Here is a 16,575-nt window from a genome sequence, read left to right as displayed (position 1 = left end):
CTGAACTCCCATACCAAAGCACTGACTCTTTATGCAAGGGAAACATGCTCTGTTGAGCCATGTAAAGAAAAAAAAATTGTAGGCTTCGATGAGTTACCCCTCATTCTTCTAAACTAGAGATTGCCATCTGAGCCTTCTCAGTCTCTCTTCCAATAAGGGGACTGGCCATTTCAGGAACTATTGTGATGAATGTCATCATAAGTACTTACATTTTTTGGTAAAAGAGCTAAACTATTTATCATACTTCAGATGTAGTCTCATCAGCACTACAGAATTGCATTAAGACATATTTTAAGGTTGTACACAAATCCCCATTTGATAGAGCTCAAAATTCCATTTGTATTCGTGATTGCTCGTTTTCCCTTTGAATATCAGCATTTTGTAATATGTCACCAATTAAAGATACATTACTTTTTGGTTTCATGCACTGAAGGAAATTTGTACATGAGGTTCCATATATCGTTGTCTTAATCCTCTTGAATCATCTTCATGTCTTCCATCCAACTCAGCCCTCCCATGCAAGTAACACACATCAAGGTTGCTGGTGAACGCAGCAGGTCCTGACGAAGGGTCTCGGCCTGAAACGTCAACTGCACCTCTTCCTAGAGATGCTGCCTGGCCTACTGCGTTCACCAGCAACTTTGATGTGTGTTGCTTGAATTTCCAGCACCTGCAGAATTCCTGTTGCTCCCATGCAAGTAGTTGGGTTCCACGCACTGATCCTACATGTCACAACCTGCCAACTGTTCTGTTCATTCTCACTGTTTGCTTTCAATTTGTTAACAAATTCTTTGATCCATAGCAGAACATTACCCCAGTGTCCATCCATGTCCGTCACCCCATGAGTTCCACATATTGTGATTTTATTTATGTCCTTATTCAGCTGAAATGAATCTATGACATGTTCAAGCCTGAGACTGAGAAATTTTTGAACTTAAAGGAATAGAGGGATATAAAAATGCATGGAAAAATGGATTTGGGTTATAGAATCTTATTGAATGTCAGAGCAAGCCAAAGAGGGTGAATCAGTACTCGTTTTATACTTACGAAATAGCCATGTTTTGGATAGAAATAGGCACTAGAGCCCAAAATATGTCTTTTCCATGTGCTTCACTTTTCACTACCACTCCTGCTCAACTTGTTTGCTTCAGTATTCTTTCTAAACTGCTATATTTCAGATATTCAGAATCATAGAAAAGTACAGCACCGAAATAGGTCTATTGACCCATCTAGTCTCTGCCAAATTGTTTAAACTGCCTAGTCCCATCAACCTGCACCAGGACCATAGCCCTCCGTACCCCTACTATTCATGTGCCGATTGAAACTTCTCTGAAATGTTGAAATGAAGCTCATGTGCATCACTTGTGCTGGAAGCTGGTTCCACACTCTCACCACCCTGAGTGAAGAAGTTGCTCCTCATGAGACCAGAAGATATAGGAACAGGATTAGGCCATTTAGCCCATTGTGTCTGCTGTATCATTTCATCATGGCTGATTCAATTTTCCTCTCCGCCCTAATTTCCTGCCTTCTTCCCTCTAGAAGGACACCCCTCTAATCTAAGACTGTGTCTTCTGGTCTCAGACTCTCCCACCATAGAAAACATCCTCTCCACATTCACTCTATCAAGGCCTTTCACCATTCAGTAGGTTTCAGTGAGGGTTCTTTTACCTTAAGCTCCCTAATCAATTCTAGTTTATTGCACAACACCGAATCTGGAATACTGTAGTGGGCTCCACCTCAAGTTGCCCTAAAAAGCCATCTCGTAGGCACTCTAGAAATTTCCCCTCTTGGAATCCAGCACGAACCTGATTTTCACAATCTACCTGCATATTGAAATCCTCCATGACTATTGTAACATTGCCCTTTTGGCATGCATTTTGTATCTCCTGTTATACTTTGTAGGCCACATGCTTTACTACTATTTGGAGGTCTGCATACAACTCCCATCAGGGTCTTTTTACTCTTACAGTTCCTTAGCTCGATCCGCAATGATTCAACACCTTCCGACCCTATGTCACCTCTTTCTAATGATTTTATTTTATTTTTTTTTTACCAAGAGAGCAATGCTGCCCCCTCTGCCTTCCTGCTTATCCTTTCAAGACAATATGTACACTTGGACATTAAGCTCCCAGCTATAGTCATTCACCGTGGATCTGTAATGCCTACAACATCATACTGGCCAATCTGCATCTGTGCTGCAAGTTCATCTATCTTATTCAGTATACTACACACATTCAGATGCAGTACCTTCAGTCTGGTGTTCATCCTTTTTGATTTTGTTGCACTATGCTCAACCTTTAGATTCCTAACTTTGTCTGAGGTCTTACCGACATCTGCCTCCACAATCTCTCCACTAACTGTTCTGGCACTCTGGTTCCCATCCCCCTACAACTCTTGTTGAAAGCCCACGATGCAGCATTAACAAACCTTCCCGCTAGGATATTTTACATCCAGTTCTGGTGCAAACTCTCCCTTTTACAGGTAACCCCCTTCCCTGGAAGAGAGCCCAGTGATCCAAAAATCTTATACCCTCCCTCTTACATCAACTCCTTAGCTATGTTTGAAACTGTATAATCTTACTAGTTCTAGTCTCACTAACACGTGGCACAGGTAGCGATCCTGTGATCACAACTCTGGAGGTCCTGCCCTTTAACTTAGAACTTAACTCCATGTGCAGAACCTCATACTCGTCCTTCCCATGTCATTGGTATCTACATGGACCACAACTTCTTGCTGCTCACTTAAGAATGCTGAAGACTCGATCCAAGACATCCCGGATCCTGGTACCTTGGAAACAGCATACCATCTGGGAATCTCGTACTCGTCCACAGAGCCTCTTGTCCATTCCCTTAACAAACGAGTCCCCTATCACCAGAGCTTGCCTCTTCTTTCCCCTGCCCTTCTGAGTCACAGAGGCAGACTTAATGCCAGAGACCCAACGACTGTGACTTTCCTCTGTTAGGTCACCCCCGTGACAGAATCCAAAGTTATATACCTGTTGTTGAAGGGGGATGGCCACACAGTACTCTGCACTGGCTCCTTAACCCCTTCCCGTTCCTGACTGTCACTCAGTTTCCTGTGTCCTGCACCTTGGGTGTAACTACCTCTCTGTATGTCCTATTTATCACCTCTTCAGCATCCTGAATGATCCGGAGTCCATACAGTTCCAGCTTCAACTCCTTAATAAGGTTTGTTAGAAGCAGTTGTCTGCATTAAATTCCATCAGTCGTTTTTCTGCTCATTTTTCCAGCTAGTCCAGATCCCACTGCAAGTTCTGATAGTCTTCCTCAATGTCCGCTACACCCCATCCCTGGTGTCATCTGCAAATTTGTTGATCCAGTTTACCACATTATCATCCGGATCACTGATATAGATGAACAAAGAACAGTAGACTCAGTACCAATCTCTGCGGCACTTCACTAGTCACAGGCCTCCAGCCAGAGAGGTAACCATCTATTACCACTCTCTGGCTTCACACACAAAGCCAATGTTTAATCCAATTTACTATCTCATCTTGAATGCTGAGCAATTGCACCTTCTTGATCAACCTCCCATGTGGGACCTTGTAAAATACCCTGCTAAAGTCCATGTAGACAACATCCCCTGCCTTGCCATCTTCAGCTTTCCTGGTAACTTCCTCAAAAAGCTCTGTAGGATTGATTTGACACGACCTACCACGCACAAGCCATGCTGACTATCCCTAATCCATCCATGTCTATCCAAATATTCACTATCTCGTCCCTTAGAATACCTTCCAATAACTTATCCACTTCTGATGTCAGGCTTACCAGCCTATAATTTCCTAGTTTATTTTTAGAGTCTTTCTTAAACAGTGGAACAATGGCTATCCCCCAATCCATCAGTACCTCACCTTTCGCTAAGGATGATCTAAATATTTCTGCAAGTCCCCTACATTTTCTACACTTGCTCCTACAGGGTCCGAGGAACAGCTTGTCAGGCCCTAGGGATTTATCCACCCTGATTTATCTGTATTTACAGTACCGTGCAAAAGATTTAGGCACATATATATAGCTAGACTTTTGCATAGTACTGTATTTGTCAATGTGGAGTGGAGAGTGAATTTGTAAATCTGACAGGATCAAAGGATGTTGGGAATGGAGGGGTGAGGGACAGGTGGCAGAGAAGGAGTGCTGGTACAGGGGGTGGCACGGGTGCAGACACACCCAGCTCTGAGACACCAGACAAGGTCAGTTGATTCCAAACAATTGGTTTATTGATCATTATGGTATTCCTCTCTGGTGCTTCCCATTCTCTTTCCTCACCTTTCCCCTTTTCCCAACCAATTTCTCCTCTTCCTGCCACCTTCCCATTCCCAGTCTGCCATATCAGAATCAGGTTTATCATCACTCACATATGTAATGAAATTTGTTTCTTTTTTTGTGGCAGTAGTAGAGTGCTATACGTAAAGTTACTGTGCAAAAGTCTTAGGCACCCTAGCTATATATATATTTTGACTGTACTATATATGGTTTGAGGAAATGTTGTCGCATATTATTTACATTAACCAGCTTCTATGTGGTGAATCCTTTTTGAACCTTGCTTTTATTTTTTTTTGGAGGATATATGTGTTTACTCTTCCCTGAAATTTTGCTGCAGGTCCCATCGACGAAGAACACAGACAAGGAGACAGAAAACTGAGGAGCAGAAGCCGTCGAGTGAGACACTGGCTGAAGAAACTACTGGGAAAGATATGACTGAAGATGATGTCAAAGTCAGGGAGGAGCACAAAAGAACAATAGATACAGAAGATGACAGCAAACCCAACAAGGTTACAATCTTGGAGTTAGGACAAGACAGCCTCACTGAAAATTTGTTTGATAGTCGTTTTTCAGGTGTGTATCCAAAGCTGCTCCTGTTCTTTCCAATGTGTTTTATGCATATGTGGGATGCAGTAAAAATTAATGAACCTTGTGAGAGGTATACTTTTTCTATTCGTACACAATAAATAAAGATAAGGTTTCGTCAGGTATAGAGCATAAAGACAAAGTTATACAGTGAAGGTGTAAATGATGTATGTGTTTTCATGGCCCACTTTCTTGCACATCCTTTCTGCCTTTATAGCAGAATGGACAAGCATAATAAATGGAAGCTCAGATGATAACATCAATCTGTTATTCCTTCTTGAATAAAGTTTTTAGTTGTTAACATGAAACATTTCTCCATTTTTTAAGCACTCGATCAACTTCTGACAATCTTGCAAAGACACAGGAGTCTGCAGATGCTGAGATCTAGAACAAAATAAAAACAAACTGCTGGGGGAATTCAGCAGGCCAGGGTGCAGAATGGGCAGTCAACGTTTCAGGTTGAGACCCAACATCCCTCATCCAGATGAACTGTCTCAACCAAAAACATTGAAATTCTATTTCCTTCCACAGATGTTGTCGGACCTGCTCCATGAAATACGAAATGAATGCATCAAAAATATCTGAGATTGCATATAAATAATTCTCTTCCTTTAAACTTACTTAAAATAGAATTTAAGTCAAGGCATTTTCACAAATACTTCTACTTTATTTGTGGTAAAGTAATATGATTACAGATTGTATACTTGGGGAAGACTTTGGTGGAAACTTTACTAATGTTCATTTTAAAGTACAAGTTGCATTTTAAGGTCAGTGGCCAAACTTAAACATCTTTGACTTCTACTGGTCTCCATCAATAATATTACAAAAACCTGCCAGATATTCCAGAGGTCGAGGCTCATATATCCTGGAGTGTAAAGATATAAAAAGAGGTAATTTCCAAATTTACTTTGTAAAACTGCAAGAGGCAGCATCTTGAATATTCATATATTTAAGGATGTTGATTTGCCAGAAAATGCAGACTGATTTTTTTTGTAAGTAACACTTTTTCAGATAGATTTCTTATAAAATTGGAACATGACAAAGCTGTTAATACACTTTACCAATTCTACCAATTGAATGTAATCTTGAAGCTTTGAATTTTATTGGCGATGATTGAGAGGTAATTAGATATAGTGGACCAAAATAGTAGCTTGGATTTTGCAGTTTGCAAGTAAAGGAGTATTATGTACACCTATCCCAAATGATTCATTGGGCTCTGTGACATTGACTTCTCTTTCCAAACACACGTTTCTCATTGGTGCCTTCTGAACGGATATCCTGTACACTAATGTTATCAAGCAATATGAGGATATACTCAGAAGAATTCTGACTTAGACTGTTGGAAAGTAAATGGTAAATATTTTTTAAAAATTGAAAACTAAAATAAAGATTTTGATATATATTGGTTAAAGTGAGAGATTGCAATTTCCTGAGCAAACTTGAGTATCTGTGGAATTTCAAAATAATTGGCTGTCTTCATGCAAAGTTAACATTAGGATGGGTCTTGGCCTGAAACATTGACTGCTTGTTTCTGCCTGACCTGCTGTGTTCCTCCAGCACTTTGTATGTGTTACTCTGGATTTCCAGCATCTGCAGAATCCCTTGTGTTCATGTAAAGTTTCTTTTTAAGGCCAGTGAGTTTGATAAAAGTAATAATACAGTTTTTATTCATTAATATATGTAACATTTTCAATAATTTCAAACAGTGAAATGATACATAAGCTGTCAAAAGTCATGTTAAGTGAGTGGTCCTCTTTTGATTGTCTTGGTGAAAGCAGCAGCAGTTGTCTAACTGACTAAATGGGACATTGAAAGCTTCAGTCAGTTTTGTGGCAGAATGATGATCTGGAACATGACCCCAAATAAAGCGAGTCTTTCAGAATAAAACACAGCTTGGCCAAGCACGACACCAGATGCCTTGGTAAGGCTAAAGCAAAGCTCTAAGGAAACCGCTTCAGTGGTTACAGTTATTCCCAGCACACAGCAGGATGGCTATAGCTGTACTGTAAGTCATTCTATCCCTCAGGTATCACTGTCGCAATCCAGGGTGAGCTGTCTCCGGATGCTTCATCAATGACCCTCCTTTCATCACAAGGTCAGAAGTGGAGATGTTTGCTGATGATCAAACAATATTCAATTCCAAATGCTGCAGCTGAAAATACAAAGCATTTATAAAACAGGATCTAGACAACTTTGAAGAATATGGCGTGATACAGCGTGAAGGTTCTGGACTAGTAGTCCAGAAGCCTGGGTGAATGTGTCATTGATGTAACTGCAGCTTCATTCTGTAGATGGCAGAAATTGCAGTGCTGGTGCGCTACTTGTGGTGGGAAAGAATGTCTAGGATTGCAGAAGTGCCATTCATGCAAGCTGCTTTATTCTGATTGGTAAAAGATTTGGATGGATTTGCACTCATTAAAGCTGATGTAAAATATTTCTTCATTCTTCTGAGTTGTGCCTTGCAGATATAGTAAAGGCTTTGAAGTGTTAAGAGAATAAAGCTTCTCGTCAATGGTAAGCTACATGATGTTCTGACAAAGGGCTCTACAAGGGTAACACCAATGAATTTGGGAGTAGGTGATTAAACTCTTTCATTAGACGTGATCATTGTCTGGTACTTCTCAGGAATTGTGCCATGCCTAAATGTTTCTCAGTTTTCATGTAAGGAGACATGATCTGCTACATTTTTTGAGAAGGTATTTAAAAAAACGTTAAACATTGTGCTGTCATCAAACAAACCCACTTCTGACATGCTGATGGAAGTAATCCACAAAGGAAAAACAGTGTGACAAAGGCTACGTTGTCAGTTACAGAATCCCCTCCTTGTCACATGCCACCCTGACTTGGTCTGTCATCATTTCACAACTAAATCACATCTCTCTCTCTATCTGTACTGTGGTGTTTCAGAAGAGCTGCATGCCAAGGTTAGAAGATGCCCTCAGCAACAAAACACTGATTTTATAAAAGTACATAAAACAATAAGTGAAATGAGCAATTAATGATGTAAAGTTACACTAATAACTCCTCCTTCGATGAATTTGCGTGGAAATTGAGGAGTGATGCATTCTATGGCTTGATCAGTAATGAAAGAATTTAAACCAAGGTCTTTATACAACCCTTATCATGGTGATAGATATGCATAATCCAGAAGTTTGTTCTGCATAAAAAAAGGTTTGGAGTTGCGAATTATTTTGGCCTCTGTGTTGGCTAAAATTTTGTTGGCTGTGTGAATGCTCTCATAACAGATCAGAATACTTCTATGTATAAAAGATTTTCTCTTGAAGTTGGTATATTTTTATATAATGTATGAGTCATGCTTTTATTGTGTCAGTGAATATCATAAAAAATCCATAAGATAGCATTTTTCCTTATCTAGACCTTAATTTATAGTCCAACTTCCAGGAATAAATTGGACCATAAGATTGTCAAAGCTCCTTGTAAAGGGTAATTGCAGAAAATCTCACTGTGCAGAGGTGTTCTTAGATGATGTTGAAGAGATTTTTCACTGTGTGAATTTAGAAACACCTGAGCATCTTGGAGTTAATTATCTTTACTGCTGAAAACTGTTGAATGCCACATTTTTTACAAAAGGAAAGAGAGATTGCATTAATATAGCAGCTTTCATCTCTGGCACTCAGTGTTTCCAAGCCAGTGAAATACTTTTAAAATCTAGAGTCATACAGTACAGAAATGGGTCCTTCAGACCACCACAATTGTGCTACCTATTGAGCAGCATTTATACTAATTGTACATTAATTCTCTTTTATTCTCTACATTTAGCTAGTTCTCACACCCAAATTGTGTCACTCACTAATACACGGGGGTAAGTTACAGAGGCCATTTAACTCCTCAACCTACCTGTGTTGTTGGAGGAAACTGGAACACCTGGGGGAACTCACATAGTCATAGGGAGTGTGTCCAAATTCCTCACAGCACCTGAGATGAGAAATAACCCGAGTCACTGGAAATGTGAGGCAGCAAACAGCTCCACTAGCTGCACCACTTGTCACACAGCCTAAGTTGTGTTGTAATATAGGATCCATTGGAACTTTACAAGCAACAAGGTACAAGAAATAGCAGAGAGACAATCTGTTTTTATTGATGTGAATGAGGGATAAATATCAATTATGGCAATGGCAGTGCTTATTTTCTTCTTTGGAATCTTTTATATTTATCCACTTAGGGGCTTTGGTTTATTGTTCCATGTAAATGTCAGCAAAACTACATTAATGCTACCTATGTAGTGAACCATGGTGCTGACCTATTTTTATCCAATTCTGTGGAATGGGAATTGAGTCAATTCTGACTTGGGTATTTCAGTACTAATCAGCAAGCTCAAAATACTGGGCCTGTACTTCCCTCAACTGGATCCTTGATTTCCTCATTGAGAGACCACAGACAGTGTGGATCAACATCTCCACATCGCTGACAATCAACACTGGCACATCTCAAGGATGCATGCTTAGCCCATTGCTCTACTCTCTCTACACCCACGATTATCTGACTAGGGACAGCTCAAACACTGTCTATAAATTTGCTGATGTCACAGCTGTTCTTGGGAAATTTCAGATGATGACAAGAAGATGTATAGGAGTGAGATAGATCAGGGGGTTGAGTGGTGTAACAGCAACGTTGTATTCAACATCAGTAAGATCAAGGAATTGATTGTGGACTTCAGGGAGGGAAAATCGAGGGAACACACACCAGTCCTCATCAAGGAATCGGCAATGGAAAGGGCGAGCAGTTTCAAGTTCCTTGTTGTTAACATATGTCTTGGGCCCAACATATTAGTGCAATTACAAAGAAGGCACACAGCTATATTTCATCAGCAATTTGAGAAGACTTGGTATGAATCTAAAGACTTGCACATATTTACAGATGTACAGTGGTGAGCATTCTAACTGGTTGTATTAATGTCTGATATGGAGGGTGTCTGAACGGGATTGGGAAGAACCGCAGAAAGTTGCAAACTCAGCCAGCTCCATCATGGGAACTAGTCTCCATAGCATAGACATCTTCAAAAGGCAATGCCTCAAAAAAGTGACATCCATTATTAAGGAGGAGGTGAAGGAGCAAGAAGACAGACATTCAACACTTCTTTCCCTCTCCAATCAGATTTCTGAATGGACAACGAACTCCTGTACAATTCAGTATTTTTGGGTCTGATTTTGCACTACTTAATTTAGTTATTTAAAATATTTTTATTGTATTTTATAGTTATTATTCTTATTATGTATTGCAAGTGTTGGCGCGTGGCCAAGTGGTTAAGACGTTCGTCTAGTGATCTGAAGGTTGCTAGTTCAAAGCTTGGCTGAGGCAGCGTGTTGTGTCCTTGAGCAAGGCACTTAACCACACATTGCTCTGCAACAACACTGGTGCCAAGCTGTATGGGTCCTAATGCCCTTCCCTTGGACAACATCGGTGGCGTGGAAAGGGGAGACTTACAGCATGGGCAACTGCCAGTCTTCCATACAACCTTAACAACAGGATTTCTGCAGATGCTGGAAATTCAAGCAACACACATGAAAGTTGCTGGTGAACGCAGCAGGGATTAATCCCTTGCTCACTCTTCCTTCAGTTAGTCCTGACGAAGTTAGTCTTGGCCTGAAACGTCGACTGCACCTCTTCCTAGAGATGCTGCCTGGCCTGCTGCGTTCACCAGCAAATTTTATGTGTGTTCCATACAACCTTGCCCAGGCCTGCGCCCTGGGAACCTTCCAAGGCGCAAATCCATGGTCTCATGAGACTAACGGATGCCTATATTGCAGTGGTCCCCAACCACCGGGCTGCGGACCGGTACCGGGCCGTGAGGAAATGATATGATTTGGTGATATGAGTCAGCTGCACCTTTCTTCATTCCCTGTCACGCCCACTGTTGAAGTTGAACGCACACGAGGTCATTACGCACGTGTCATCCATGTCAGCGCGGGAAGAAGGTCAACTCCTCGAGCTTGCGGATGATGCTGGGCTGAAAAGTATGTTTGACATGACATCTCTGCCGGCATTCTGGATCAAAGTCAAGGCTAAATATCCTGAGATATCCACAAAAACACTGAAAACGTTGCTTCCATTTTCAACATATCTCTGCGAAGCGGGGTTTTCTGCAATGAATGCAATAAAAACTAAATTGCAGAATAGACTGGACATAAAGAATCCTCTTCGAGTATCGCTGTCTTCCATCACCCCTCAATGGCGCCATCTTGTTGCAGGGAAACAAGCGATACTGGTGTGTTGCAATGATTTTATATGTTCATAAGAGGAAGCTATGTGCTGTCTGTTTAATATCGAAACGTTACTTAAAATGTGATGAAGCTATTGACTTATAAGTGACTTATCACTATATTCAAGTGAGGAAAATATGCGCTGTGTGTTTAATATTAAATTCATTAGATAAACCCTTTTAGAAAGGAAATTGAGTGTAGTAGCCACTTATAAATGACTTATAGTTGACTTATCACCTATATTCTGGTTGTGATTAACACCCCCCGCCCCCCCCCGCCCAAGGGTTGCCAACTGACCCGTATTAGCCAGGACATCCCGTATATTGGGCTAAATTGGTTTGTCCCATATGGGACTGCCCTTGTTCTGTATTTCCCCCGCTAAGGTAGAGCGTTCCTATGAAACATATCATGCCGAAATGACATAAAGCGAAGAAGCAATTACCATTAATTTATATGGGAAAAATTTTTGAGCGTTCCCAGACCCAAAAAATAACCTACCAAATCATACCAAATAACACATAAAACCTAAAATAGCACTAACATATAGTAAAAGCAGGAATGGTATGATAAATACACAGCCTATATAAAGTAGAAATAATATATGTACAGTGTAGTTTCACTGAACAGAATCGCCAAAAACGATTTGTAGAAAAAAAAATCGGCACATTCACGCATGCGCACACAGGTGCCCGCGCAAGGCTTCATGGTCATGGTAGTCATTCTCGGGGTATCCCGTATTTGACTGCTACTCTTGTCCGTTGGCAACCCTACCCTCCCCACCCCCGGTCGGCCGGTCTGCAAAAATATTGTCAATATTAAACTGGTCTGCGGTGCAAAAAAGGTTGGGGACCCCTGCTATATTGCATTGTACTGCTACCAGAAAGCAACAAATTTCACAACATATGAGTCAGCATCAGTATCAACTTTATTATCACCAGCAAGTGTTGTGAAATTTGTTAACTTAGTAGCAGCAATACATGACAATATAGTGATATTAAATCTGATTCTGAGATTTGCCCACAAGTCTAATGTGATGCATAAAGGTAATCTGTTCCTCAACTTAATAATCTTTTGTTTTCATAATACTGTTGTGTTTGATTATGTGTGAAAACTGTAGTAAGGTCTTAAGTCTTCATTTTTCTTTTTTTATGAACAGCAAATGGCAAGCCACTGAAAACATATTCTCGTTCTTCAAAATCCAAAAGTGAAAAGAAAAGGAAGCGTGTGGAACCAGATACAACAGCAGCTACCTCAACTGATGGCATCGAACCCAGAGCAGAATCATCCCATGCAGATTCACCCGCTGCATTGGCAACAATGCTGTCTGAGAGTTTTGCAGCTGATGCTGAATTTAAGCCCAGAAGTCAAACCACCATGGTGTACGTACTGCCCAAATCAAAGAAGGTGGTTTTCGACAAGGAACACATGTCCTGTCAGCAGGCCTTTGAACAGTTTGCCACCAGGGACAAACTGGCCTCGTGGAAGGAAGCAGAGACGATCAATGACGGAATGACAATGGAGGAGGAAACAAGTGACCATGAAAGTGTTGACACCAGTTTTGAAACTACTGATGTACAGGTATATAAAAAAAATTTCACTTATAGACTTAAAATTAATTCTCTGTATATCCAGGTAAATGGGATCGATGCAGATGGACAAAAGAAAAGTTGGTGTGGAGGTGGTATGCCATAGAGCCTGTTTCGATGCTGTGCACTCTATGGCTTGATATATGGTGTCCACAATATCCTTGGAGTGAGCATTTTCAGTCATTAATGTCAATATATGTAGCTTCCTAACTTTGGTTCTGAAATGGGGTAAAGATAGTAAGAATTTGAAGAACTAATTCCCATTTTCACCCATTATACTTCATTCCAAAATTATAAATGTAAAGACTTTGGAAGCATTTTGGTTTTGCAATTGAATGGGTCCTAAGTTTGAAGGTATTGAATTGTGAGTCTCCAATAACTGAAAAACAAATTAACTTCAATGGCATTTGACCTCTGTAGTGAATGTGTACATTTCATGACTATCACTTTGCCCCCAGGCTGTTAGGAACAATTTGTCTTAATAATTATTCAGTTGATTTTAAATAATACAGCAATATTTGAGGAAAGCAAAATTAAAGGGCAGTGCAGACAGCATATACCTCAACAGAATGCTCAGTTACTTGAGATAATCCTAGCTAGTTCCTTGCAACTGAGAGAGCACTGCATGAGGTCTGACCTAGATATAGAATTAAAATGAGAATCTGTATGGTCTCTTAGTTCCTAAAAGTAGTTGAAGACATGATACTTTCATAAAACATAAGGAATTTTTATAATGCATAGCATTAGCAAACCAGACATTCATGTTCTTGATATAAAGTCTCAAACAAACAAGTTCACTTCCAAGAGTGCACTACTTCCTCAGTAGAGAGCTCAAACACAAGCCATTGGATTTCTACGAATTGAGCTAACTGAAAGTAAGGCATTCCTGTTCCGACTTTTTCAGTCTATGACCTCCTCTACAGTCACAATGAGACCACTCTCAGGTTGGAGGAGCAACACCTTGTATTCCATCTGGGTAGCTTCCAATGTTCATGATGGCAGGAACATTGACTTTTCTCGCTTCCAGTAATTTCTCAGCTCTCTCCCTTTTTTTTGTATTCCCCATTCTGGCTCCCTTCTCACCCCTTTTTTTTGCCTTTTAATGTGGCTAGTGCAGAAGAATTACACTGGGCTCCTGTACTGGCTGCTTTGCTGAACTGGTTCGGTAGCTGTGGACTCACATTTTGCGACTCTGCGGTTCATGTTCTATGTGTTATTTGTTTATTTTTTATTGTTTATTCTTTTTTTCACACGTTGTCTGTTTGACAGTCTTTGTTTGATGGGGTGGGTGTGGTTTGTGGATTCTTTTGTATTTCTTTGTTTCGTGGCTGCCTGTAGGAAGACAAATCTCAAGGTTGTATATGGTATAATAAATATAATAAATGATAATAAATGTTCTTTGAGCTTTAGTGTCTAGAAATACACTGGCATTTCATAAAGGATACCTTGCCTTTGTCATGTCCTAATTATACTGCAGCGCAGTACAGAACTGAACAGGCCATTCAGCCCATAGCGTTCTGCTGACCTTGATTTCAACTTGAAATAAGTTTTCTCCTCCTATTCCTCCATTCCCTTTATATTCATGTGACTTTCTAAAAGCCTCTTCAAACTCCACCAGACTGATTGTATTGCTACTCCTGGTAACCTATTCCAGGTACCTATGTACCACTCTCTGCATGAAAGAAAACTTTCATGTCATGTCATCTTTGAGCCTTTCCCCCTAGTCTTTAAAACATGTCCTCTGGTGTTTGACATTTCTACCCTAGGAAAGAGATTCTGACTGTCACCCTACCTATGCCTCTTATAATTTAGAAAACCTATTCGGCTCTGCTTTTGGCTCCTTAACTCTCTAGGGAGAACAACTCAAATTTGTCCGACCTTATAGCTCAAACTATTATGTCCAAGCAATATCGTTCACCAGTTTCTACATCCTTCCAGGACTACACACATTACTCTAAATGCAGTCTGACTAAAGTCTTGTAGAGCTGTTTATGACTTCCTTATTCTTATAGTCAACACCCTTACCAATGAGGACAAACATGACATGTGCCTTCTTTACCACCTTATCCACTTGTGTAACCACTTTCAGTGAACTATGGACCTGCACCTCAAGATGCTCTGTACCTTAATGCTTTTAAGGGCCGTATCATTAACTCTACTTTCTTCTTTCAGTGGACCTTGCCTCACACTTGCCCACAGTAAACTCCATCTGCCACTTCTCTGTCCATGTCTGTAACTAATCTTTACCCCACTTATTATTTGGTAGTCCTTTATATTGTCCACAACTCCACCAGTCTTAGTGTCATCCACAGACTTGCTCATCCACCCATCTACATTTTCATCCATCATTGATACATAAGTATACAACAAAGAACAGAGATCCCAACAGCAAACTTTGCGGTACACCACTGGTCACGACTTCTAGCCTACACCCTTACTCTCTGGATTCTATGGGCGAGACAGTTCAGAATCCAAACTTGCAATTTACTCTGGATCCCATAGATCTTTGCCTTCTGAATCACCCTACCACGAGGCTTCTTATCAAATGTGTTACTAAAATCCATTTAGATAACATCCCTGCCTTATCCTCATCAAGCTCCTTTATTACCTCTTCAAAACACTCTATCAAGCTTATAAAGTCTGACCTGCCCTGTACAAAGCTATCTTAACTGTGCCTAAACAGCCCATGCCTTTACAAATGCACAGAAATCCTGTCCCTCAATATCTTCTCCAATAGCTTCTACCCCACTGATGTGAGTTTTACAGGCCAATAATGACCTGAGTTATCCCTAATTCCTCCTTGAACAAAGGCACAATATTTGCTATTCTCCAATTTTCCAGATAATTATAGAGCAAAGACTGCAGATACTGGAAATCTGAAATAAAGGTTATCAACTGGAAATTATGATGTTGCCTGACCTGCATCTTTTTTTCATTTTCTTTTTATAGTTGGATGGAAAAAATAGTTCAGTATGTAAATGTGCTAGTAACATGCCAATAACCTAAAAATTTCCAAATTTGATTACTGACAAAGTGATGAATTGGACTTTAATAGTGTTGATGATTGCATTGCATGCCTTCATTTCTGTCCCTTAAGTCATAATAAATATATGTATATAAGCATTATGTGGAGAAAGAACAATTTCATTTTTGACGTTTTCATGGTCAAACTAGCATGTAGAACACACTAACTAGTACTACATATAAGTATCCATTTCAATTAAACACATAGACAAATCTAAAAGAATACCAATAAAATAAAATATTTTTTAAAACCTGCATTTGTTGTAAATGTGAAGTAAAAACAGGAAATGTGGGAGAGAATCATTTAATAATTTTTCTTTGCACTGATACTGCATGACCTGCCAAGTGTTTTCAGCATCTTCCTTTTGCGTTTATAATCCCTTATGAATAGTTGCTCAGCAGCACATTAGCTCCGTGTATAGTGACTAAAGTACTTAAGCAGAATTCCAAGTTTGTTAATTATTACTTCAGTCCAGTTGTGATTTCTTCACTTTTTTTTAGTTGCCTCCAGTTTATCCGAAGTTGAAGAGAGAAATCACCAAGAGTCGTCGCCATCCATTCAGTAAACCACCAGCTAGATCTCCATTGTCAGTTGTCAAACTTGAAGCAAGCAGTGATGAAGGTGAGTATATTTCTTTCAATTTATCCAAGGAAGTGGGAAGCTCAGTATTTGTTTAGGATACAATTCTTAACTCATTGTTGAACAGCTCTTTGTATATAACCTAGCAAAACTATACCAGAATCCATCAGCATACCATATTCTTTCTAATCTACTGATTAAGCAATGTTTAATTAAGCCAATGCTCAATGTTTTAGTTTTCTCATTGTAGCTTTTAGTTCCATTGTTAGTACTACAATCTAAATATGAAGAATGATTTA

At 39.9% G+C, this 16,575-nt stretch overlaps 1 protein-coding gene across 4 annotated transcripts in view; it reads left to right on the top strand.

Moving 5' to 3' along the window:
• The window catches only part of kdm4b (lysine (K)-specific demethylase 4B), a 550,987-nt gene that overhangs the window by 356,709 nt on the left and 177,703 nt on the right, over positions 1-16,575 (top strand). For all 4 annotated transcript variants that reach the window (XM_072244640.1, XM_072244641.1, XM_072244642.1 and 1 more), the window contains 3 exons: positions 4,618-4,853; positions 12,243-12,664; positions 16,198-16,318. In XM_072244640.1, the coding sequence (XP_072100741.1) occupies positions 4,618-4,853; positions 12,243-12,664; positions 16,198-16,318 (779 nt within the window). The remainder of the gene's footprint in view (positions 1-4,617; positions 4,854-12,242; positions 12,665-16,197; positions 16,319-16,575) is intronic.

Source organism: Mobula birostris, chromosome 26, assembly GCF_030028105.1.
Source record: "Mobula birostris isolate sMobBir1 chromosome 26, sMobBir1.hap1, whole genome shotgun sequence".
In the NCBI taxonomy this organism is placed as follows: domain Eukaryota; kingdom Metazoa; phylum Chordata; class Chondrichthyes; order Myliobatiformes; family Myliobatidae; genus Mobula; species Mobula birostris.
Note: the sequence above shows the minus strand (reverse complement) of the source record. Positions and strands in the feature narration are given on the sequence as shown.